This window comes from Xyrauchen texanus, chromosome 21 (assembly GCF_025860055.1).
Source record: "Xyrauchen texanus isolate HMW12.3.18 chromosome 21, RBS_HiC_50CHRs, whole genome shotgun sequence".
In the NCBI taxonomy this organism is placed as follows: domain Eukaryota; kingdom Metazoa; phylum Chordata; class Actinopteri; order Cypriniformes; family Catostomidae; genus Xyrauchen; species Xyrauchen texanus.
In genome coordinates, this window is record NC_068296.1 from 13,926,859 (window position 1) to 13,953,556 (window position 26,698).

The window sequence follows — 26,698 nt, forward strand, 5'->3', positions numbered from 1 at the left end:
AGGAAGTGTAATTGAGCTTGAATTCATGATCGTGTCTAGAGACTGCAATGGCAAGATTTATAGAAAAAAAGGAGTTATATTTTGGTCTGTTCTCACCCATAACCATTTAGATTTGTACAACATTTCATAAATATACAATTTTGGCTCTTGTAAGTAAACAGCAGTTTCTCTTTTTCAAGATTTATTAAATAGAAGAAGAAAAAAAAACAGACAGCTTTTGTCGCATCCCACAGTGCAGCACACTAAAGGCATATGGAATTTTGGTCACAAACATGGTGGCACGGTCATACAGTGACGTTACATGAAACAGGTCAATACAAATTGTTCTCTTTATTTACATTCAAATAGTTGTAAACTGTTACATGTTGTGTATTCAAAACCTTTTTTTCAGTTTTTTTAGTGTTGGCCTATTTGAACTAAAAAATTCATTAATCCAAATCTTCTGCCATGCTTGTCAGTTCAACTTACAAAATCAGAGCATATTGCAATAGAATAGCTGTAGCAAGATGCATTTCTTGTGTTCCAGAAAGTCGCATTATGTTGTTAAAACTTCGAAATAAGCAAACTCCAAAACTACAATAATCAAGTAAATCTTTTCAAATTAATTTTGATCAAAGAGTAATTTTGTGCAGTGATAGGAAAAGGCAGAAAATAACATTGACTGCAGACACAAGAGCACCCTAATGGCTCAAATGACTACATGTTCATGGATACAGACAGAGTGGCATATGTCGTTACATTTTGAAGCTAGCCACTGCGTAAACAGTGCACCATTGCCAGCACAGCATGGCAAACTGGGACTTTATCGTCAGCCCTTGTGTGACTTTGTGTGTGCACTATAAAAATAAGAATGGAGGGGTCTAATATGTGTATGAAATCAGTGTTGAAAGTACAATTAGAATGGTGTGATTGTATTGTAATATGTGGTTATGACAATGCCTGGATATTTGTATTCTGTTATTTTCAGCTCCTTTGGTATGGCATATTTATAACATAGATTATAAAGTTTATCTTACATATCATATTTACAGTGTTCAGAACATTTTAAAGTGATTTTTTCTTTGGTGTTTTAAAGGTGCACTCAGTATTATTATTTTTTATGTCACCTTGACCTCACACTGACACCTAGAGGCATGAATGGACAAGGGTATAGCTGCAGGCATAGCTCCAAAAAGGGGCATGAGCTCCAATTTGCCATTAAATATATATGGAGCCCCTAACCTTACCCCTTTCCCTAACCTTAACCGTGACACACCCTTTTAGAGTTGCCGCAACCCCCTTTTGGATTAACCCTGCCCACCCATTTGGCGATCTTCAGTCTGCAGCTATACCTACTTGAGTGGATGAGGCATTATTCAAAAGTAATAGTTTTCAGTACCAGTGCCATTTCAGACATTCACTATTCACAGTCAGCCATGATTAATGTGATCCATGAGTGCAAGTGCCCAATAACAGAGTGGTGTTTAATGAGGAAAAAGTGAATGGGTGCACCTGTCTCTAAAAAAAATGTTTTCTAAATACACTCAGGTTAGGGTTGTTTGAATTGTAACAATAGTGGAACCCATATAGGAGCCTAGAAAAAGAATAAAAAAACCTTAAAATTTAACATGAAATGGCATTTACTTCTGTAATGTGACACATTTCCAAGTTCCAAGCGCATTCAATGTGGGCAAAAATTTATTTTTTGCTTTGGGAATTAATTTGCTATTTTTCACATTCCCATAAGCAAACAGCCTTGGTGACATCAGCCAAAAAGGAAAGTTATTTCAGTGGCAAGTTTCATTTCATTTCAGGAGGAATTTATTACATTTTGATGAAAGATTAACATTTTCTTTGGAATAATGTGCTCTGATGAACGGTGTATTAAGAAAGTAAATAGTCAATTCTGATTTTATGTTCACTTTATAGCCTGACAACAACAAAAACAACAACAACAAAAATCATCATAACATAGTGCTACAGACAGCTACAGACACAGCTTTAGGGGTGGACTTACCAGGCTTAAGCCCGGGATGTTTTAAGAAAAGCTCCTAATGTTTATATATCCTTGTACTAATCAAAGAGTTTTCAAGCGCACAGTAGACCTACAATAAAACCTTTAAAGCCACTATTCCGCCCACTCAAACAAGAAGTACTGATTGACATGTAAACTGGCCAAAACGTCAATAAGAAGCTATAAGATTCAGCCAATGAGATTGGAACTTATGGATGTAATTATCGATTGCTTTAGTTTAGACAGATGGTTTATAGGTGTGCACTTGTCTTGGTGAGGAAATTTATTAGAATAGCCTATTGAAAAAACAGCATCAGCCGGGATAAGCTCTTCAACTGTAAGATGCGGCTGCTTCAGGTATGTGTAACTATGTTAACTTATTGAATGCATTGCCAAATGAGGACAACTATTTATCACTTAATAACCCTGTGACTGTTAAGCGACAACTATAGATTTCATTATTATAGTGTGAGGAAGAAAAGCTAGCGAAGTTTCTGACTAGCCCTCGCGCAGCGCAGTCTTCCCAAAACGCACGCACGCACACAAACACACACACACACACACACTATAATGGGGACCGACAAAATGTCCCCACAAGGTCAAAAATTTCAGGTTTTACTATCCTTATGGGGACATTTGGTCCCCACAAAGTGATAAATACACGCTCTCACACACACACACACACACACATACCTACTTAACCACAAAATGAGGTCGTATGACAGAATACCCTAACTTTGGGGACACCCCTTTCTAGAGGGTCTAGAGACAAAAGAAAAACATGACTGCACTTCAGGAGATGCTCTCATTACAAATATCACTTGATATTTTCAATAAAACCTTTCCTTAAAGACCTGACAAATTACCTTCACTTTAGGGACAGTATTTTTTATGTCACTTTTAGGGACATACACAAACTCTGATCAAGTCAAACTTTTAGGACTTTGTGGTGATACACAAACTCTGATCAAGTCAAACTTTTAGGACTTGATAATTAAATAATATTAGAGGGTGAAAATGCTACAAAAAATTTATTCCAAGTAGGCAGAAACATGCTTCAATGCAAAGTTCTCATATTGACAAGAAATGTACAAGCCAGCACAGAGATATCATTGTTAGAAAGTAAAATATCAGTTTCTTCATGGTTGAGGATTAGACAACTGAATTTTTATTTGGACTTTTGAGATGCCACAATTAGACAGGCAAGCCACAATTCTTCTCACTATTAACTTGAATTGCTGTATAACCTTAAGAAAAAAAAATGGTTTGAACCAAATTCAGCAGTGAGAACCAATATTGCAACCAACTGATGATGTCATCGTGCTTGAATCAGCAAAAACTTATGTGCTAGTTATTTTACTTCTAAGTGCATCCCCAAGTACAGGTTGCTGTGTCACTCATGTGACTCATGCCACAGATCTATTGACACCGAACTCCAACCACCTCCTGCAGGTAGTGCTGATGTCATGGTTGGGAGGATTACTTTGAAATGTATTCCACTACAGATTACAGAATACAGGCTGGAAAATGTAATTTGTAACATGTACCATTAGATTACTCAAGGTCAGTAATTTATTCAAAATACTTTGGATTACTTCAGCACTGGTAGATTTTTTTTCACTTGTTTTGACTATAAAAACTCAAAATACACATGTTAAAAATACATTCTCTGAAAAACTGAAATATCTTATGCAGTGTTGTTTCTAAAACAAGATCACATTTATATGGATAAATATTCCTTCCATCTGAAAGCACTGAATATTAAAAGAAACAAATGACAATAAAATGCAAATTAATCTCTTTGATCTACAAAGTGGAAAACTAATATTACTAATATTTTGTATTTTAAATACGTAATCCCATTACATGTATTCCGTTTCTCCCCAAACCTGTCCGCATGACACATTAACAACTTTTCATGCCATCCTAAACTGCCAGTGTAAAAGCCCTCAAAACCGACACTATAGCGGACTCCAGCGTTACACACACACTCCACTTAATAGACATTTCGAGGACTCAGACGTTACACACACTCCACTTAATAGACACTTCGAGGACTCAGACGTTACACACACTCCACTTAATAGACACTTCGAGGACTCAGACGTTACACACACTCCACTTAATAGACATTTCGAGGACTCAGACGTTACACACACTCCACTTAATAGACACTTCGAGGACTCAGACGTTACACACACTCCACTTAATAGACACTTCGAGGACTCAGACGTTACACACACTCCACTTAATGTCACTTCGAGGACTCAGACGTTACACACACTCCAATTAATAGACACTTCGAGGACTCAGACGTTACACACACTCCAATTAATAGACACTTCGAGGACTCAGACGTTACACACACTCCACTTAATAGACACTTCGAGGACTCAGACGTTACACACACTCCACTTAATAGTACACTTCGAGGACTCAGACGTTACACACACTCCACTTAATAGACACTTCGAGGACTCAGACGTTACACACACTCCAATTAATAGACACTTCGAGGACTCAGACGTTACACACACTCCACTTAATAGACACTTCGAGGACTCAGACGTTACACACACTCCAATTAATAGACACTTCGAGGACTCAGACGTTACACACACTCCAATTAATAGACACTTCGAGGACTCAGACGTTACACACACTCCACTTAATAGACACTTCGAGGACTCAGACGTTACACACACTCCACTTAATAGACACTTCGAGGACTCAGACGTTACACACACTCCAATTAATAGACACTTCGAGGACTCAGACGTTACACACACTCCACTTAATAGACTCTTCTAGGACTCAGACGTTACACACACTCCAATTAATAGACACTTTGAGGACTCCGACGTTAACAAACTCGTCTTGAATGACTCTTTGGGGGACTCTGATACTGATATACAAACAATTGAGGATAGAAAAACACACCACACTGTATTGTACTAGCAAACTTTTTTAAATTGACTTTGCAATATATAACATTGACAGGATGTTGCAAAGAATATTACATGCAAATGCACTGCATGCACAATCATTCTCTTAATCCTAAGAAATGCCAAGATGTTGAAAGAGCAGTGAACACATTGTAGAAGATAAAATATAATATATAACGAGATCGAGAACCTTGGCCTAAACAATTAACTATATCTTCATTCCTCCCTCTTTTCCTCTACTTCACTTTCACTCCTCCCTCTTTTTGTCTACTTCACTTTCACTCCTCCCTCTTTTCCTCTACTTCACTTTCACTCCTCCCTCTTTTCCTCTACTTCACTTTCACTCCTCCCTCTTTTCCTCTACTTCACTTTCACTCCTCCCTCTTTTCCTCTACTTCACTTTCACTCCTCCCTCTTTTCGTCTACTTCACTTTCACTCCTCCCTCTTTTCGTCTACTTCACTTTCACTCCTCCCTCTTTTCGTCTACTTCACTTTCACTCCTCCCTCTTTTCCTCTACTTCACTTTCACTCCTCCCTCTTTTCCTCTACTTCACTTTCACTCCTCCCTCTTTTCCTCTACTTCACTTTCACTCCTCCCTCTTTTCTCTACTTCACTTTCACTCCCTCTTTTCCTCTACTTCACTTTCACTCCTCCCTCTTTTCCTCTACTTCACTTTCACGCCTCCCTCTTTTCCTCTACTTCACTTTCACGCCTCCCTCTTTTCCTCTACTTCACTTTCACTCCTCCCTCTTTTCCTCTACTTCACTTTCACTCCTCCCTCTTTTCCTCTACTTCACTTTCACGCCTCCATCTTTTCCTCTACTTCACTTTCACTCCTCCCTCTTTTCGTCTACTTCACTTTCACCTCCCTCTTTCCTCTACTTCACTTTCACCTCCATCTTTCTCTACTTCACTTTCACCTCCTCTTTCCTCTACTTCACTTTCACTCCTCCCTCTTTTCGTCTACTTCACTTTCACTCCTCCCTCTTTTCCTCTACTTCACTTTCACTCCTCCCTCTTTTCGTCTACTTCACTTTCACTCCTCCCTCTTTTCGTCTACTTCACTTTCACTCCTCCCTCTTTTCCTCTACTTCACTTTCACTCCTCCCTCTTTTCCTCTACTTCACTTTCACCTCCTCTTTTCCTCTACTTTCACTCTCCTTTCGCCTACTCACTTTCACTCCCTCTTTTCCTCTACTTCACTTTCACTCCTCCCTCTTTTCCTCTACTTCACTTTCACTCCTCCCTCTTTTCCTCTACTTCACTTTCACTCCTCCCTCTTTTTGTCTACTTCACTTTCACTCCTCCCTCTTTTTGTCTACTTCACTTTCACTCCTCCCTCTTTTTGTCTACTTCACTTTCACTCCTCCCTCTTTTCATCTACTTCACTTTCACTCCTCCCTCTTTTCCGTCTACTTCACTTTCACTCCTCCCTCTTTTCCGTCTACTTCACTTTCACTCCTCCCTCTTCATCCCTTTCACTTCTACTTTTAACAACTGTTTTTTCAAGAGAAAATGAAAAAGTGTTAAACACATAGTGGTGAACAGCTTATGAAACAAAATTCAAAAAGTGCTGAATATTGAAAAGTCATTTTACTTCTACACGGCTACAAAGCACCCTTTTTTTTGAGAGTTGTGATCCTGTTTCGCACATAGTTTTTCAGGCCAGTCCATGTTCGCTCCTTCAAAGCCTCTGGCTCTGCTTCAATGCATCTTTCACAGTCTTGCTTACCAGGAACTTTGCATGTCTTGATGAACCTCATCATGTGCCTTTCTATTGCTTTTACCTCAATGTCCTCCCATTTTCTTTTTGGAGCCTTTAAAGAACCTGAAAAAAATAAGGAAATAAAGTTTTAAATCAGAACCAATCATGACATATTGTAATCTGTAGATTATTAGAAAATGTGAAAAGCCCTCAGATGCTTATTGCTCAGGGATGCCAACTGCTTACATTTCAGGAAAATTCCCAGCTTTGAAACCAAAATCAGTCACCTACATGATGTGTGTTTGAAAGAGTTTGTGTCGAGTGAGGATGGGGCCCAAATGGCCAATGGCAGTTAGTAATATTTGTGCTATTCTTTGACGATCTGACAGGAGTGCAGTTTTCGATAAACAGCTGAGAATAAGGTGAGGCTGCCTATGATCACATAATAGTATTAACACAATAATATTAATCTTCTGCTAAAGGTGCTGTTTCTCTCCTGGTAATGTTGTAATTAAAAATGACAAACAAAATTATCACGTTACCGTATGGGATTAATTAGTAAATTGTTCTTAATCGTGAGTAATGCATTTACCGTTGTGTTCTGATGTCCCAGTGTGTATACTGGGAGGACTTTTATAATGACGTCTATGTTGTGTGGCGCTAGATGACGCCACCAATCCAATGTTACTTTCAGTTTTTCCTGCCTTTCCACAGGTGTGAATGTGGGTTAATACACACAAGGTTTTTTAATAATACTCTTTTACAAGTGGTGTATGCTTTTTTGAAACACTAAGTTTGAGTCATTGCAGTTTATATTGGTTATAATGATGCAAGTTCCTTGTGGCAATTCACGAGCATATGTTAACCGCTATTTACCCTTTCATTTGCATAATAGTGCACATATTCATGAACGTGGCTGTATGGTTGCTGTGCAAAACCAAAAAGAAAGCTATATACTTCCAACTGATTAATATTGTGGAGGATGAGTGTTAAAGAGATTTAATGCCCATTTTAGGACTGCATAATACATTTAATTTATTGATATATCAAGGGCTTGCAAAAATTACATTATTTTAATACTTTAACTTTCATGATGACTTTTTCTTACACAATTCCCACATTGAATGAAGTCACAACAATTGGATCAAAAAATAAAAATAGACTCATTCAGAATATCCCACAATATGCTGAAATTAACTATATTCATTTATTTTACAAAGCAAATACAAATAATTGCATTTTGATATCAATCGTAAATGGCATAAATAAATACAGTCAGGTCCATAAATATTGGGACATGGACACAATTCGAATCTGTTTGGCTCTATACACCACCACAATGGATTTGAAATGAAACGAACAAGATGTGCTTTAACTGCAGACTTTCAGCTTTAATCTGAGGGTATTTATCAGGTGAGCGGTGTAGGAATTACAACAGTGTGCATATGTGCCTCCCACTTTTGAGGGACCAAAAGTAATGGGACAGATTAACAATCATAAATCAAACTTTCACTTTTTAATACTTGGTTGCAAATCCTTTGCAGTCAATTAAAGCCTGAAGTCTGGAACGCATAGACATCACCAGACGCTGGGTTTCATCCCTGGTGATGCTCTGCCAGGCCTCTACTGCAACTGTCTTCAGTTCCTGCTTGTTCTTGGGGCATTTTCCCTTCAGTTTTGTCTTCAGCAAGTGAAATGCATGCTCAATCGGATTCAGGTCAGGTGACTGACTTGGCCATTGCATAACACTCCACTTCTTTCCCTTGAAAAACTCTTTGGTTGCTTTCGCAGTACGCTTCTGGTCATTGTCCATCTGTACTGTGAAGCGCCGTCCAATGAGTTCTGAAGCATTTGGCTGAATATGAGCAGATAATATTGCCCGAAACACTTCAGAATTCATCCTGCTGCTTTTTCAGCAGTCACATCGTCAATAAATACAAGAGAACCAGTTCCATTGGCAGCCATACATGCCGACGCCATGACACTACCACCACCATGCTTCACTGATGAGGTGGTATGCTTTGGATCATGAGCAGTTCCTTTCCTTCTCCATACTCTTCTCTTCCCATCACTCTGGTACAAGTTGTTCTTTGTCTCATCTGTCCATAGGATGTTGTTCCAGAACTGTGAAGGCTTTTTAGATGTTGTTTGCAAACTCTAATCTGGCCTTCCTGTTTTTGAGGCTCACCAATGGTTTACATCTTGTGGTGAACCCACTGTATTCACTCTGGTGAAGTCTTCTCTTGATTGTTGACTTTGACACACATACACATACCTCCTGGAGAGTGTTCTTGATCTGGCCAACTGTTGTGAAGGGTGTTTTCTTCACCAGGGAAAGAATTCTTCGGTCATCCACCACAGTTGTTTTCCGTGGTCTTCCGGGTCTTTTGGTGTTGCTGAGCTCACCGGTGTGTTCTTTCTTTTAAGAATATTCCAAACAGTTGATTTGGCCACACCTAATGTTTTTGCTATCTCTCTGATGGGTTTGTTTTGATTTTTCAGCCTAATGATGGCTTGCTTCACTGATAGTGACAGCTCTTTGGCTCTTATAGTGAGAGTTGACAGCAACAGATTCCAAATGCAAATAGCACACTTGAAATGAACTCTGGACCTTTTATCTGCTCCTTGTAAATGGGATAATGAGGGAATAACACACACCTGGCCATGGAACAGCTGAGTAGCCAATTGTCCCATTACTTTTGGTCCCTTAAAAGTGGGAGGCACATATACAAACTGTAGTAATTCCTACACCGTTCACCTGATTTGGATGTAAATACCCTCAAATTAAAGCTGAAAGTCTGCAGTTAAAGCACATCTTGTTCGTTTCATTTCAAATCCATTGTGGTGGTGTATAGAGCCAAAAGATTTGAATTGTGTCGATGTCCCAATATTTATGGACCTGAATGTATATTGTAAGTGACCTGCATGCAATTTGGAACAAAAGACAACTTTGTGATCTCTGGGATAGATCAGTAAATACTGTAGGCACCAATGCTCTTTTTGGGAAACACAGCCCTGATCTTTCCCATTATACATTTTAAAATTAATTTCAATTTAAAAGGTAAAATTTTAGCACTTTCAAAATCAGTGATTATTCATGATTAATGATGTAAAATTATGTGATTCATCACGATTAAAACTTTTAATTGACCGACAGCACTAGTTGTAATAAAAAACACAAGATTGTGTCATATTCTTATAAACAGCATTGTTTTATACTATGCATATGTTCTGTGATTAATGAATACAATTGTAATTACATAAAAAAAAGATGTGTGAAAATATAGAAGCCGAACAAAAGCCAGCAAAACAGCTGAAACCTTACTGAATGTACATTTAAATCATTTACTTTCTTTAAACTTGCAGTCTATTTTCTCTAAAGAAAGCCCAGAGGCATACCCCAAGATATAAAACAACCTTTTTACTTCCGAACTGGCCTCCCTGATTGTTGTCTTTAGTTAATATAAAAGTAATTCTTGGTGATTAAATGATTGGTTAAAACTTTGCTTACTTTGATCCTTTTGTGATCCAGACAGTTGAGCCGTCTCTTCTGGGGATGCTGACTGAGATGGGTCGCTGCAATCCTCCTCATCACTTGACATATCATTAACGAGGGGTTCAAATTGTTCTAAAAGAAAGCATTGATGAATGAAAATATAATATCATCATAGCATCATACTTTCAAATGTAATTTTTTTTCTTACATTTTCTGTCAAAAACTTGCATAGACAAAAATATTAGCATAGACATGCAAGCATGCTCATACCATTTGGGTCAATTTCAATCTCATCAAGCGTCTTTCCTTTGAAGTCTGAGAGTGTTCCCTTTTCCATTGCTAACAAGACCTTGCTCATCTTTGCCAGCTGCAGCGTCCCCTCCGGTAAGCGGTAATATTGTCTGTGGATTCTGATATCATGACCGAGGAAATCAGCCAATTGATCTGCTTCGTTCTCATCAAGGTTCAAGATTTTTGACATGGTTGCTATGTGTTTCCTCAGCTTAGTTGATGACAGTGCTTCTGGATTCTTTATGCCACATTCCTGAGCAGCTCTGTAAATGCACTCTCCTCCTCGGTATGCAGGCATTGCTCCTGATCTGGCAAACAGAAAAGGATTCTCAGCTGGGACTTCACAAACCTCACGTGTTTCAACAAGCAGCTCCATGGCAGAAACCATTGAAGGCTTGAGAAGCACAGGAACCTTTCTCCCTCGTTTACCACGGATCTCAACTCGGGTGAAGTGCAGACACAACTTTCTCTCGAACTCCGAAAGACAGATCGCTAGGTCTTCATGTAGCTCAGAAGAATCCCTGCTTTTAAAAGCTGCCAAAAGCATTCGTGATACCTCACCTTCTCTTCTTCTGTTGAACAGGATGACTTGCGTCAATGTGACCTTAGCAAGAGCTGAATAGCTTTTTGCCGATGGGCAGTTTCTGAGCTTGCTTAGGAACTGTTTGTGTTTCTTTTCCAGATGTGCATGCAGAACTTTGACATCTTGAGTGAAAGGAATGATCTGAGGCGTGTTCCACTTGGCTTCTTTTAAAGTAGTTAAAGCACCAGCAGAAATGTATTCGTTCCATCTTGCCTGGTGTATTTTTCTGAAGTCTCGAGCACACTCAGCACGTTGATGGTCTCCGTACATCATGGCATTGCTCTCAACAATACTACAGATCTTGTTTAAAGAATGACCAAGTTTGAGAGCTAGAGAGGGAATGCGGTAGCAGTTTTTCTCTTCATCATAGCCAGATACAACTTTAACAGCTGAAATGACTTGTTTGAAATTTGCTGGAATGATGAAGTCCACCATAGATCTTAGCCGAGTAATCTTCCTTGCTTCAAGAAGAAGTCTGCCAACTTCTCTCATCTTCTGTCTGATGTAGTCATGTTTATTAACATCAGATCCCATCCTATTAAACATGTGCTCCCCCAGTTGCATGATGCAGCAGTCAGAGTGAACAACACGGGAAACTTCATCATAGTTCATAATGGAAAGTATATTCTTTAAACCTTTGCTCACTTCTAAACCAACTGGAGTTTTCAGAGCGCAGAGTGATCGGACTCTTTTCCTGCCCTTGGATTCATCATCTTTAGGTTTCAGAGGACAGTTCTTTAAATGTTTCCAAAGGCTACGCTTGTTGTAAAGCCCTTGGCAGTAAACACAGTGAATGAAATCCTTGGCTTTTTGCTCTCTTTTGGACGGTAGCAGGCAACCATCTCTCCATGTCCATTTCTTGCCACATCTGTGTTGTGGGCAAAGTTGCCCTTTTTCTAAGGAGGTTTAACTGGATTCGCCTCTCTTTAGAATGTTTTGGAAACGCAACTGCCTTTGCAACGTCCACTTCATTGCGATGGACAGATTCAAGGTGTCTTGCCATTTTTGAAAAAGGCTTAGAGCAATAAAGACAATACTGCTTCTTATATGACTTGCGATCCTGCACAGGTGATGGCATTGATTGAATAAAAGACCTATCTTCAGAAGAGGGGTCTGTCTCTTTGGTTTTGCATTGCACTTTAGCATTTGGTGATGGTGTTGTCACGCCTGTGTCTGATGAACTGCTTGTATCTTTATAGCTTTGTGAAAAAGGTGAAGTTGGATTTTTCAGAGAACTTTTGACCATACCTTTTCCAGAAGTCTTTTCATTAGCTTCATCTAAGCTACTTTCAACCATGCTATATCCAGAAGCACTATCATCTGATTCGTCTGAGCTGCTCTTGGGTACATAGTCAACATCGCTGTAGTCTGTAACATCTGAATCACTGAGGGCTTTCCATGAGTACTGAAAAAGAGAACAACACATGATGAAAATAAGGATGTACAATTTCAGTAAGTTTCAGTGCTCAAATAAGGGGAGTGAACTTTTAAATAAGATAAGGTGTTAGTAGTCTATGGGCATTATGTGGTTTCTGTAAATCTAATTAGCATTGTACTGTGGTTACTTAAGTGTAATGACAAGCAAGACACTCTTTCAGGTTATCATACAAGCATTAAAAATGCTGCATAGCATGTCACGTACCTCTCACATAATTTCTCTAATAATCTAAAATGCCCTTCTTTGGAGAGTAATATGTGATTGGAATTTGAGTGCACAAAAATTTTTATCAAATAATTATGGTTGGACATTTATGTAATAATAGTGACTTATCTTAATAGAGATATTAAGACTGGGTGGCCGTTTCATCTCCACGATATACTGTATATATTTATATAGAAATAAAGTGTCAACTGGTGGAGATTTTTTATATTGTTAATATCATTGTATGTAAATATCTAATGCTTCACCTGGTTGCACTGACAGACAAACATGCAGAAAGATGAACACACAAAATGCGGGACAGCATTGAATTTGATCATTCGCAAGAGGAATGTATTTTTATATAAAAATGTGCCGTTTTCTCATGTTCTCACTAGGGCTGGTTTATAGGATGATTTAATTGTATATCGATGAATAGAGCTGGGTAGTTTCCAAATATTTTAAACAGTATCCCATTTACCATGATTTTAAAAACGTGCTAATCGAAAATTAAACAATTAAAATCATTTCGGATTTTAGAGACAGGCTGTGTCAATTTTCATTGCTCTGTTGATTGTCGACATGTTCTCTAAATAGAATCAGCGGATGACATCAACGGATGATCACTTTTGCACTGATATTCCTGGCCAAATTGAGAACAGATACTAAGGATGTCTGCATACTATTTACATGTCACAGCAAGCATTGTCCTACATAAAGACATTGGAGTAAGCCATGTGGATGAATCTGCTTGTTTTAGGTGCTTATGCCTCAAGTTGGCTGGAGTTTGTTTTGTGGAATATTTCTTACAGGACATTGGAGTGAGTTTGACTGCACAAAGAACTGAATAGATGCTTTGTGCAGGTTCCGCTAGCGGCTGGAGCTTGTTTTGTGCAGGCCCAGACCTTCAAGACAATTAAGTGGATGAATCTACACTTTTTTGTGTGTTTATTCCGCTTATGGGCTGGAGTTTGTTTTATAGATGATCTTCTGATGTGTAATTCTGTTTAAAAAAATTGTGTGGAAGCACCGGACTTGAGCAATCTGATGGCAAGTTTGTCGCAGGGACTATCGTAGGCGTACATGGACTGTTTGAGTTTAGAGGGATGGACACCAATTGGTGATGTTGTGCGCAGGGTTAATGCACATGTTTTTCTTTTTTTTGCTGGGGAAAGTTCGGGGTTGATTGTTGCACCAATGTGGAATGTGGTCTTTATAATTACATTTTTATCTAATTTCTCTACTATGTTAATGTCAAATACTAATATGAGTGGATTGTCACTCTCCACATGGAATGTGAATGGTTGGGACACCCCATAAAAAGAAGGAAGGTTATTTATTTTCTTAAAAACGTAAGAAATAGGATATAGTGTTTCTTAAAGAAACACAAGTTTTCTGCAGGAAGCTGAACATTTTGGGAAGATATGGGATGGACATGTTTTCTTTAGTGCTGGCTCGAGTAAGAGCAGGGGAGTCATTACATTGATAAGTAAACATCTACAATTCAAATGTCTCCAACGGATTAAAGTTAAATTAGAGTCATTATTTTTTTTTTTGAAATTCAGGGGCAAAGGTTGATTTTGGCTAATATTTCTGCACATAACAATGTGCATTATAACAATATAATGTTGGGAGGAGACTTTAATCTATTGATGGATTCAGTCCTTGATCATAGTAAAGGAAAAGTGTGTAAGTCCCCTAGAGCAACATCTACGCTTCAGAGGATGTGTACAAATCTTGGTCTTACAGATATTTGGAGACTTTTGAACCCATATGGTAGGGTCTATACATTTGAATCCATATGGTAGGGACTATACATCTTAGTCTCTGATCACACTCTGGTGAGTTTAAAGGTGTTGCCACATACAGAGAGAAAAAAAAAAAGAATATAGTTGGTGTTTTAATGTTTCCCTTTTGCAAAATTCTGAGTTCCAACTAATTTTAAAGTCCGAAATCATTGTTTATATGGAGTCCAACTGGTCCTCATTATCTTCTGTGGGCGTGGCTTGTAGACACTTAAGGCATTTCTTAGGGGTCGGATCATACAGTATGCCTCATTCATCAAAAAATCCAAAGCATGAGAACTCGTGGAGTTGGAGGGAATATTAAAAGTGCCGAGGCAGAGCTGAAGCGCCAAATGTCGTCTGATGGCCTCAGAGAATTGACCCGATTGAAATACAGATATAATACTATTTTGTCATACTTTGAGTCGGGGACAAAGCAGGGAAGCTTTTGGCTAGATATATAAAGGAAAGAGTCTTTTTCTACCATTCCCTCAATTAAATCTGCTGCTGGTGAAATATTTACCATTGATATTAATAATACTTTTAAAGAAATCTATCTTGATCTTTATAGTTCCATGTTTTCGTCTACTGATGAAGATATTAGAAATTTTGTGGAACCATTAGATCTCCCTAAACTGTTGACTGAGCAAACATTTTTTATTGATTCTGGAGATAAACTTGGAGGAGCTTGGCGAGGTAATTAAGCCCTTACCTACAGGCAAGGCTCTGGGGTCTAAATTCTATTTAACTGGTCTAAATCTGAAACTTTGGCTCTGACAGCATACTGCCCGTAAACAGCTTTTCATCTGACATCTTTCAGTGGCCCAAACAGGGCATTTAGTATTTGGGTATTTTATTCCCAGCAAATTTATGTGAATTTATGTTAATTTTGACCATTTAAAAAAAAATTTGAGGGATGTGGGCAGGTGGGGTATGTTGGTTAATTGTATATGTTTTTAAGTCATCAAGTATTTTATTTGGACTGTTTGTTTATATGCGTGTCTGTTGTTATTTTATGTTTGACCACTGGAATGTATGTGTGGTTGCAGGTGGTGGGGGGTACATAAATGTTAAAAGTTGTTTAAATTGAGTTCTATTTCATTTTTAGGAGGCAGTAACTGCATTACCCAAGCATAAAACAAACACAAATTAATGTGCATGTACCAGAAGCTAAACTGGTATGGCGACATCCACAGATTGTCTACTAAATGTGTATACCCACCTCCCTTAATGAGACAGGCTCAGGTTCCTGTGATAAGCCATTCCCTGCGGTGGATGCAGCACAGGGCAAAGGTGATGAGGATTGCGGCACATTAAGTGGTGAATGTGATGGTGTATCAGATGTGCATACTTCAGTGGGTGACGGGGACAGCTGGAAAACATAATCAGAAGTAATATCATATGGACTAAATGAAAGGCTCAAAAGTACCAAAAAGCACCTGTAAAGAAATTGAGGTGTTAATTATTTGTGATGCGTCTGTGTTCATATATATTACTCACCGAGCAATCTTTTGTGACAGCTGTTTAGTGACCTGATCATGCAATAGCTTGAGATGTTTCTTTTCACTCTCATTCCTCTCAGTCTCTGCTCTTTTAAAGCGATTATAACAATCTTCATGATGTTGTCGCAACTTTGACATTCTTGATTGAAACCGCTGCTGTAGATATAAAAGAGGTATTTAGCTTAAGCCAAGAGTAAAATATACATTGTCAATGTTAAAAACTGTGGCACCTAAAGACATTTAAGCATCACTGAGGTGAGCCAAAAGGTAAGATGTATGTTTTGTTAATTTAACGAAGTTGTTTTATTTTTGGTAAGCACTGCTCTGGTATAGTTGAGGGAAAAGTGAGGACAAGTCAAAGAAATTTGGTATCACTTCTCACTTGACTTGTTAACACTTACATTAAGCGTCGTGGAAGGGAAGAATGTGACCAGAAGTGAAGATTATCATAACTTTTTAATTCTGTTATTTTCTTATAAACATCATTAATTTAGCTTGGGAAGACATTAATGGCCGGACTGCAGTTGTGTCGATTACATTGGGACTATCAAAATTTGGTACCTGTTGACTTGCATTGTACGGACCTACAGAGCTGAGATATTCTTCTAAAAATCTTTATTTGTGTTCTGCTGAAGAAAGAAAGTCATATTCATCTGTGATGGCATGAATATAATGAAAGAATTGTTATTTTAGGGTAAACTACTCCTTTAAGAGTTAGTTATATTGTTTTAATGCATTGTAAAATCCGGCCTCTAAGCTTCAAAATTACCCATTTTGTCATTACAAGGAGTGAAGCAGAATTAACTGTACTTACCGATTTCTGTGGGCCCAAACTGCTGACTGATTTTACATCACTGGATTCTGTTGACGGTTCATTTAAAGACTGGAGAAATATGAGACCGCAAAACACATTAGCAATTAATGACAGGAAAAAGGCATCATATATTGCTGCTTATGAATTCTAGCATTTTCTTTATGGTACCTTGGCTCTCCACGGCCAGTCCGAGTCGCCATAGTTGTAAGTGATTTCTTCACCTGGTAAAATGTCTCGTACAGCAAATAGACAAAGATGAGGCTTTTTCTTCACTTCAACAGTTCTCATTTTGCAAGTTGGATTTTTGTGCTCATCGTTGACAAGTCTTCCCAGGGACTTGTCTTCCTTGGATGCATCCATACTATATAAACACACACACTTACCATTAAATGTATGCAAGACATATACAGAAGTGTTTTTCACATCTACAGTCTGTTTTATATTAAAGGCACAGTTCACTATAATTCTCTCATCATTTACTCGCCCTCATATGACTTTCTGTCTCCTGTGGTAATCATTTTTGACGTGTTTTGGTCCTTACAATGTAAGCCAATGGAGTCCAAAGCTTTCAAGCTCAAAAAGGTTATAAAGGGAAAACATACAGCTGCTCAAAAAAATTTAATATTGTGGAAAATTCATTCAAAAAGTGGAACTTTCTATATTCTAGATTCATTTCACATAAAAAATTATTGTTGCAATCTTGATGATTACTGCTTACAGCTCATAGAAATAAAAAATCCAGTATCTCAATATATTAGAATACAGAATTTATAATACAGAAATATCAACCTGAGAAGAGTTTTAATCAGCTAATTAACTCAAAACACCTGCAAAGGTTTCCCGAGCCTTTAATCTCCGTCTGGTTCAGTACACACAACCACAATCATGGGGAAGACTGGTGACTTGACAGTTGTCCAGACGACACTCATTGACATCCTCCACTAGGAGGGTAAGCCACAGAAGGTCATTGCTGAATGAGTGCTGTTCCATTCCAAGACCAGAGACAACGCCAGAACCGTCTTACCTGGGTTAAAGGAGAAGAACTGGACCGTTGCTCAGTGGAGAGGCCAGTGTGAAGTTTCCACAGTCAGTGATGATATGGGGTGCCATGTCATCTGCTGGTGTTGGTCCACTGTTTTCTCTCAAGTCGAGAGTCAATTCAGCCGTCTACCAGGATATTTTAGAGCAATTCATGCTTCCATCTGCTGACAAGGTTTTTGGAGATGCTGATTTCCTTTTCCAGCAGGACTTGGCACCTGCCCACAGAGCCAGAACTACAAGTAACTGGTTTTCTAACAATGGTATTACTGTGCCCAACAATACAGACAAGCTGATGGCCGCTATCAAAGCATCCTGTGCTTCCAGAACACCTCGGCAGTGCCACAGACAGATTGCCTCCATGCCACGCCACATTGATGCAATAATTTGTGCAAAAAGAGCCCTGACCAAGTATTGAGTGCATAAATTAAAATACTTTTCAGAAGGTTGACATTTCTGTATTATAAATTCTTTATTCTAATATTTTGAGATACTGGATTTTTTATTTCCATGAGCTGTAAGCTGTAATTATCAACATTAAAACCAAAAAAAAAAATTTCATGTGTAAGGAATCTAGAATATATGAAAGTTCCAATTTTTAACTTTTCCATGATATTCACATTTTTTAGATGCACCTGTACCTCTCAAGTGTTTAGTCCATGTCTTCTGAAGTGATAAAATTAGCTTTGGGTGAGAATTCAACCCAAATATGTCATTATTCTCTATAAATCCTCCGCTGTAGTTCATGAGAGAAGCTGGTTTACGGTTGTTTGCACTTGACACATGTGCAGAGCACTCTACATTTCAAATGTGAAAGGAGTTATTCATTAATAAAGATTTATAGGGAATGATGACTTAAATTGGGAGTCAGATAGAATAAGAATGAGTAAATGATGAGAGAATGATCATTATTGGTAAAATTGGCCCTTTTACTCTCTTGAAGAAAAAGATCTCTTTGAGCTTCCCTGCTACATCAAGTCAACAGTTCTTGATGTACTTACCACCAATATTTTCCATGCCACTGAAAATCAAACAAGAATGTGCTCTCAGTTTCAGTGTAGTTTTTAGTTCGTTCAAGACTCTCCTTTGAACTCAGAAGTTCACCTCTGTATTCAAGAACAAAGTCTCCTCTGCAGAAAGATTCAGTGGTGAAAACGCCACGGCCTAAAGCAGAAAAAAACATTATTTTGATTACTGTTACAGGGTGTCTGCAATCTCATTTAATAAGTAAAAATGGAAATATCTGAAATGTACTAACATTTTACTAATTCAACAGTTCAGCTGCAATACAAAAGTAATCCAAAGTACTTATATTTGAATTGTCTTGCCTTTATATTTGCTGATGTACTGCTCTTGAAGACCAGGCTTTTCAGTTTCAAATATGATGTTATCTTCAGCATCCTGCTGAGGTCTTCTACGTCTTTTACGGATAGCCAGCATGCTGAATTCCACACATAGGGCAATTTTCATGAGGGAAAAAACGATTATATAAAATTAATGGAATAAACAAGCATAATTACAATGTAAAAAATATCTTAGAAAGAATTGTTCAATCAAAAAAGAGAGAGAGAGAGAGAGAGAGAGAGAGAGAGAGAGAGACTCCAAATTAAATAATGACAGAATGTTGATTTACATTGGGGTTTAATCCCACTGGTCACAACTGTGATCACACTTTGCTTCCATGTTTGTGGAGTATTACAGTAAGAGGTAAGATATAAATAATGATATACACCAAACTATTTCATTTCTACTTCACCACAGAAAGATAATGTCCTCAAAGCAAAATATGTTAAAATACAAATAGCAAATTTGGTACCTTAGGTACTGCTATTAATGCATTTCTAAGATTTACACTGAATTATATCCATCAATACACAAATGTGACTAGTGGGAAAGCACAAACTTAATTGGCTTAATTGTTTAATCGTCAACTTCATAATTAAACAGGTTCAACTAACAATTGACATGAAGAACACAAGTGAATACAACGCTAAACATCGATTTATTAGTCAAGAATCTCTTATTGTATATTTTTATGAAAAGACATCTTACCTTTTCTTCCTTAATGAGCGTGTTCAGTGTTGTCGTTCGCGGGAAAAACTGTCTTCGCTCCATTAGACGTCATTGTCACGTGTCTGAATTCCCGGGAAAACGAGGTTTGTCACGTGTTAAACTCGCAATGACACACATTCATACTAACGATTTCTGCCATATACGATATAAATAGTATGTTTAGTCTTGTAGGAAGCTTTTCTGAAATTAAATGTTTAGACAAATATTCTGATAACGTCTTTTTTTCTTATTCTGATACAGATTTTGCCAACTATGTATTTTTATAGTGCAAACACAATACATTTAAATGCTAAAAATGCATAATCTCATGTTCTCATGAAAACTGACATTCTACCTTTCGTTTAGTTGAAAAACGCCACATATCAAATGTCTTTCAAAACATAATTAATCTCATCGCGTTACTGTGTAGTGACGTCACTGCATCTCACGGTCAGCGCGAGAGCGCCCATCCCCCTTCAAGACTTTTCCGCGGGCAAATCAAGTGCTTCTGAGTGAAAGCAGAGTGGGGGAGGGGTTAATTGAGGTGTCTCCAAACTTACACTTCACTTGCAATCTTATGTTCTGTTCATTCTAATAAATCAATGGCATTTCCCATTAAATACAAAGTTAGAAAAGTGGCTATGTCTAGTAACATTTCTTTTTAATTGCTTTATTTACACAATAATTTAAATTATCAATATTCTTATGAGTATATCTACTTTATCTTTTTGAGCACGTCTAATTTTCTTTCCCTTTTGAGCATGTCTACTTTTCTTGCTTTTTTCAATTTTTTGAGCTGTGAAGTTTTTGCATGTGAAGTTTTGCTCTGGATAGGCAGCAGTGATCAGGTGTGTGGGGAAGGGCAGCCTACACTGACCTGTATCTGATACACTGCACAAATATCTATCTTAAATCATCTTGATTTCTGATTCCCTTAAATACCATTATTGTAAGAAACTATGTAATATGGACATAACTTGGCTGATGGTTATTCTGCATCAAATCATCAAATTATTTTTATTTATTACTTAAGAATACATTTCCCAGCTTAATCACTTTGTCACATGAAAAGCAGCATATACAGTCCCCTTGCAATAAATACATAAAATAATCTACTTTTAAGGGTTAGGTAAGAATTCAACTGAGATTTGCTTCAAGACAGTAAATTAATCTCCATGTCTTTTAATATAATTATAGTATATACACACATATACATATATATATATTTGTATATATATATTTGTGTGTGTGTACTGTGTATATATATATATATATATATATATATATATATATATATATATATATATATATATATATATATAAATAACAAAGTGTTAATGAAAAATATAATAAGTGTTGTGCTGTTCATTGCTCGTCTCTGTACTGCTCTCATTGAGGCGGGGAGGGGTGCGGTGCTTCCCGCGCGGCTGAAAGATACCAAAATAATTGAAGTGGGGAATACAATGTTTAAAAAGATCACTAATAAAATCAAGCGATTTCGATTTTAACACATCCTTTACAGGCATATTTTCATTGAATACATCCAGGTGCATACACATACTAAAAACGTTAATAAATGTAAATATTTGTCCCCTTCTCTGAGAAGACAATGATTGCTTTGCAAAGACACGTGCTTATGTGTCGATCACCTTCCCTATTTTAAATATTGTTTATACATTTATCTTTAATAAACTAATATCTAAATTACAGTACAATCCAATTGACTGCACTGCATCGTTCGCGCCGCCTCCGTCTCGGTAATTCTCGGTAACTCTCGGTAAACGGGGAGGGGGTAGTGTGGCAGATAAGGATCGGGATTAGAAAAACATTTTGGACATACGATTTTAAATCTCCCAGTGCTTAACCAAAACCACTCTATTTTTATTTACTCACTAATGATTTACAATGTAATGTTTTAGTGCAAACACACGACATTTAAATGCAAAAAAACGAATTGGGTAATACATACATAATCTCATGTTCTCATGAAAACTGACATTCTACTTTTTTCTTTTAGTTGAAAAAACGCCACATATCAAATGTCTTTCAAAACATAATTAATCTCATCGCGTTACTGTGTAGTGACGTCACTGCATCTCACGGTCAGCGCGAGAGCGCCCATCCCCCTTCAAGACTTTTCCGCGGGCAAATCAAGTGCTTCTGAGTGAAAGCAGAGTGGGGAGGGGGTTAATTGAGGTGTCTCCAAACTTACACTTCACTTGCAATCTTATATTCTGTTCATTCTAATAAATCAATGGCATTTCCCATTAAATACAAAGTTAGAAAAGTGGAAAAGTGTCTAGTAACATTTCTTTTTAATTGCTTTATTTACACAATAATTTAAATTATCAATATTCTTATGAGTATATCTACTTTATCTTTTTTGAGCACGTCTAATTTTCTTTCCCTTTTGAGCATGTCTACTTTTCTTGCTTTTTTCAATTTTTTGAGCTGTGAAGTTTTTGCATGTGAAGTTTTGCTCTGGATAGGCAGCAGTGATCAGGTGTGTGGGGAAGGGCAGCCTACACTGACCTGTATCTGATACACTGCACAAATATCTATCTTAAATCATCTTGATTTCTGATTCCCTTAAATACCATTATTGTAAGAAACTATGTAATATGGACATAACTTGGCTGATGGTTATTCTGCATCAAATCATCAAATTATTTTTATTTATTACTTAAAAATACATTTTCCAGCTTCATCACATTACTTTGTCACATGAAAAGCAGCATATACAGTCCCCTTGCGATACATAAATAAAATAATCTACTTTTAAGGGTTAGGTAAGAATTCAAATGAGATTTGCTTCAAGACAGTAAATTGTATATATGTATGTGTGTATATATATATATATATAATAAAGTGCTCCTCTGTGGAGATCATCAAGAGCACCAAATTCCTTGGTGTTCACCAGGCGGAGAACCTCATCTGGTCCCACAACACCAACTCTATTACCAAGAAAGCCCAGCAGTGTCTCTACTTTCTTCGAAGTCTGAGGAAAGCACATCTCCCACCCCCATCCTCACAACATTCTATAGAGGGACTATTGAGAGCATCCAGCTGCATCACTGCCTGGTTTGGGACTTGCACCATTTTGGACCGCAAAGCCCTGCAGAGGATAGTGAGGACAGCTGAGAAGATCATCGGGGTCTGTTTTCCCTCCATCAAAGACCTTTACACTAAACGCTGCATCCAGAAAAAGCAACCAACATTGTGGATGATCCACACTCCCTCACATAAACTATTCACCTTTCTGCCGTCTGGCAAGAGGTACCGAAGCATTCGGGCCCACACGGCCAGACTGTGTAACAGCTTCTTCCCCAAGCTATCAGACTCCTCAATACTCAGAGACTGGTACTAACTGTATATGGTAGAACGACAATAAAACCACATGACTTAACCTGAACATCACAGTGTAGTATGTCACTTTTTTTTTATTTACTGCAAGCCACTTTGCTTACCCTGGACATTGGTTTGAAAACTGGCTAAAAAGAAACACATTTATCAAGAAAGTCAGTCTATTTTTCTTTTTGAAGATGAAGGCTATTCCATGCACCACTACTTTAAAGAATAAAACAATCTGAATTAACAGAGAAATGGACAAGCCAGATGCACAACTAGTACACAAGTCCATCAGACTCTCTAGATAACTCCGCACAAATCCTAGACCTGTACATGCAAATACCAGTTTTATTCTGCAACATTTAGAAGAGAAGAATTTTAGGTAGACTTAAAAGAAAAAAAGTGCCTGACACTGGCTAATAGGAAAAAAGATAGAACATGCAATTTAAATAATGAACTGATAAATGATTAATCCATTCAAATGTCTCTATTCTGTACAAAGTTTGAGATGTTGAGCTGTTGTTCAACGTTTGACGATAAGGTCAGTGAAAGGTGTTCACTTGAAGATCTAGAATAAACTGACTGCTAGGAATGCCTGAGGTGTCAATGCTGCAAGTGTAGGATTCTTGAACACAGCATTTATTTTAATTAAATTAGTCATTTTTAACAATAAAATTTCTTTACTGCATTTCTTGTTAAATTTAAAGCATCTTTGATTAATAAAAGTATAATTTACTTACAAAAACATACAAAGTTCATAGTGATCCCAAACTTTTGAATAGTAGTTTATCTGTATACTTGTATCTAGTAATTTGTAAGTATACACATATCTATACTTATACAGTATATGCATACTTAGTGATATTGCACAATTGGTCACTGTACTTTTAAAAACTTTTTTATTTCATTTTTTTTGTATTGTATTTTTTTCCTGCATTAAATAAATATTCAAAATAACCACTCCAGCAAAGGGTGCAATATTTCCTGTTAATTTCCACTTTTGGCTTTTGTAACATTGTACATCTTTAATCTAAAATGTTGCCACAGACATTTCACAAATGATTTGAACATTGATTATGATTTGAACAGTCAATATGGACAGGCTCTACACATCATTCAGAATAAATGTATTACCCCTCAGTTATGAAAAGCAATTAATTGTCAATCAGGCAGTCTGCACCTTCTCCCCTGCCAACAGTTTTTGTGACTTTTAGCTCCTGCAACAGGGGAACTTTTTACCCCCAATACTATCCTTGCCAAAATTCAATGTTTATTGAAAAACTTTTTATTTAATCACCTTCAACAAAACTCTTTTGTCTCAAAATACATAGAATCATTTCAGGTATTCTAATTTTCTACATCAATTTGCAGCATTTTTAAACATTATAGTTAGTGATTTTTTTCACTAAATTATATTAAATTATAAATTATATTAGCTACATTAAAATAATAATAACAATAATAATAATAAAATAACAAAGCAGCCAAGTATGTCAACAGGAACAACAGGGAAATTAACTATTAAATAAGAATTGTGTTTAAAGTTAAGCTTCTCCTTGTAAAATAAATAGGGCTGGCCCATGGTAGTTGTTTCTTTTCATTCTTTTTCTTTGAAGTAAAAGTTAATATGCTAAATGATTTCCCTTTCGTCAGAAGTCTGTTATGGGTCTTGAAGGCACAGAACTAATGACACTGGGTCTAATTCTAGTTAGATATCAAGTTTATTTTCTGTTTCCAAAAGCTTTTGTAACTTATAACATGACCACGTACAATGTGTTTTAGCTACATTGGTGAAAATGAGGATTACAATAATGACTACAACTGTGTGATGTACAGTATGTAACAAAAGTGTTAATTTTGAATTGCTGTTGTTTGAATACACAATACATATTTTCAGACAGGGTTTCAAATGTCCTAAAATTTCTCAATATCAATTGCAGTCACTCCTCTACAGATTTAATCCTCTGTGTGATGAAATTAAACACAGCACCATAAAATAAACTAATAGTCATCCGTCTTGGTATTGAAAACAACATGTTCTAGTTAATAACGGTCGTATGCTGTATAATAATTTGATAGGAAACAAAAAAGACAACTTGGCTGCTGGTTATTCTGCAATCAATTATTTAAATGTATTACTTAAGAATACATTTCCCAGCTTAATCACTTTGTCACATGAAAAGCAGCATATATCCCTTGCAATAAATAAATAAAATAATCTACTTTTAAGGGTTAGGTAAGAATTCAACTGAGATTTGCTTCAAGACAGTAAATTAATCTCCATGTCTTTTAATATAATTATAGTATATACACACATATACATATATATATATTTGTATATATATATTTGTGTGTGTGTACTGTATATATATATATATATATATATATATATATATATATATATATATATATATATATATATATATAAATAACAAAGTGTTAATGAAAAATATAATAAGTGTTGTGCTGTTCATTGCTCGTCTCTGTACTGCTCTCATTGAGGCGGGGAGGGGTGCGGTGCTTCCCGCGCGGCTGAAAGATACCAAAATAATTGAAGTGGGGAATACAATGTTTAAAAAGATCACTAATAAAATCAAGCGATTTCGATTTTAACACATCCTTTACAGGCATATTTTCATTGAATACATCCAGGTGCATACACATACTAAAAACGTTAATAAATGTAAATATTTGTCCCCTTCTCTGAGAAGACAATGATTGCTTTGCAACGACACGTGCTTATGTGTCGATCACCTTCCCTATTTTAAATATTGTTTATACATTTATCTTTAATAAACTAATATCTAAATTACAGTACAATCCAATTGACTGCACTGCATCGTTCGCGCCGCCTCCGTCTCGGTAATTCTCGGTAACTCTCGGTAAACGGGGAGGGGTAAGCTCCGGTAGTGAAGTGGCAGAAAAGGATCGGGATTAGAAAAACATTTTGGACATACGATTTTAAATCTCCCAGTGCTTAACCAAAACCACTCTATTTTTATTTACTCACTAATTATTTACAATGCAATGTAAAATATAATGTGATTTATCCTTATATTCTTTCATGTAAATAAGAACTCTCCTTCCGCCATCTTTAAGGATGACGTAATTGGCTTCTGATTGGTCAGATTGACAAGGTATTAAGTAAGTGCAGTTTCTATAAGAGCCACTGAGTGCGCTGTGTCGAAAAATTCTTACTGGCTTCTGATTGGTCAGATTCCCGAAAGTGTGTATAAAATCGGAAGTGCAGTTCTCTTAGGGGGCGCTGTGTTATACACAAATTGGTGGGGGATACACACTTCAGGTACACAAATCACTTAAAAGTGTTTTTTGGGACAAGTGAGATTTTAATGCTGGGGACCATTTTAAAGCATGCTGAATACGATTATATGGTCAAACAAATGAGGACACACAAAAAGTCCCAAATTGTCAAGGTGGTGCTCAGTTTACTGGTGTGTATTCTGGTGAAAGTACCCAAAAGTGACATAAGTAAGTACACACACACA

General features: G+C 37.0%; 2 protein-coding genes across 2 annotated transcripts; both read right to left on the minus strand.

Moving 5' to 3' along the window:
* Nucleotides 1-6,520: 6,520 nt before the first annotated feature.
* Nucleotides 6,521-11,799, minus strand: LOC127661668 (uncharacterized). The gene is made up of 3 exons (XM_052152485.1): nt 10,412-11,799; nt 10,157-10,273; nt 6,521-6,768 (listed from the first exon to the last, which is right to left on the minus strand). The coding sequence occupies exons 1-3, from the start codon at nt 11,625-11,627 to the stop codon at nt 6,548-6,550; spliced, it is 1,554 nt and encodes a 517-aa protein (XP_052008445.1). The 5' UTR covers nt 11,628-11,799; the 3' UTR covers nt 6,521-6,547.
* Nucleotides 11,800-15,934: 4,135 nt separating this feature from the next.
* Nucleotides 15,935-19,987, minus strand: LOC127661298 (N-lysine methyltransferase KMT5A-A-like). Its single transcript, XM_052151928.1, has 6 exons — nt 19,845-19,987; nt 19,121-19,233; nt 18,794-18,956; nt 16,923-17,115; nt 16,755-16,823; nt 15,935-16,096 (listed from the first exon to the last, which is right to left on the minus strand). The coding sequence occupies exons 2-6, from the start codon at nt 19,230-19,232 to the stop codon at nt 15,935-15,937; spliced, it is 699 nt and encodes a 232-aa protein (XP_052007888.1). The 5' UTR covers nt 19,233; nt 19,845-19,987.
* Nucleotides 19,988-26,698: the final 6,711 nt, after the last annotated feature.

Coding starts and splice junctions, on each gene's coding strand:
- LOC127661668 (XM_052152485.1), bottom strand. CDS start 11,627: ATGAACTATGATGAAGTTTCCCGTGTTGTTCACTCTGACTGCTGCATC. Junction 10,274..10,411: donor GATTGAAATTGACCCAAATG/GTATGAGCATGC, acceptor GCTTTCTTTTAG/AACAATTTGAACCCCTCGTT. Junction 6,769..10,156: donor TGGATCACAAAAGGATCAAA/GTAAGCAAAGTT, acceptor TATTTTTTTCAG/GTTCTTTAAAGGCTCCAAAA.
- LOC127661298 (XM_052151928.1), bottom strand. CDS start 19,232: ATGCTGGCTATCCGTAAAAGACGTAGAAGACCTCAGCAGGATGCTGAA. Junction 16,824..16,922: donor ACTGGCCGTGGAGAGCCAAG/GTACCATAAAGA, acceptor ATATTTCTCCAG/TCTTTAAATGAACCGTCAAC. Junction 16,097..16,754: donor GTTTGGGCCCACAGAAATCG/GTAAGTACAGTT, acceptor TTATATCTACAG/CAGCGGTTTCAATCAAGAAT.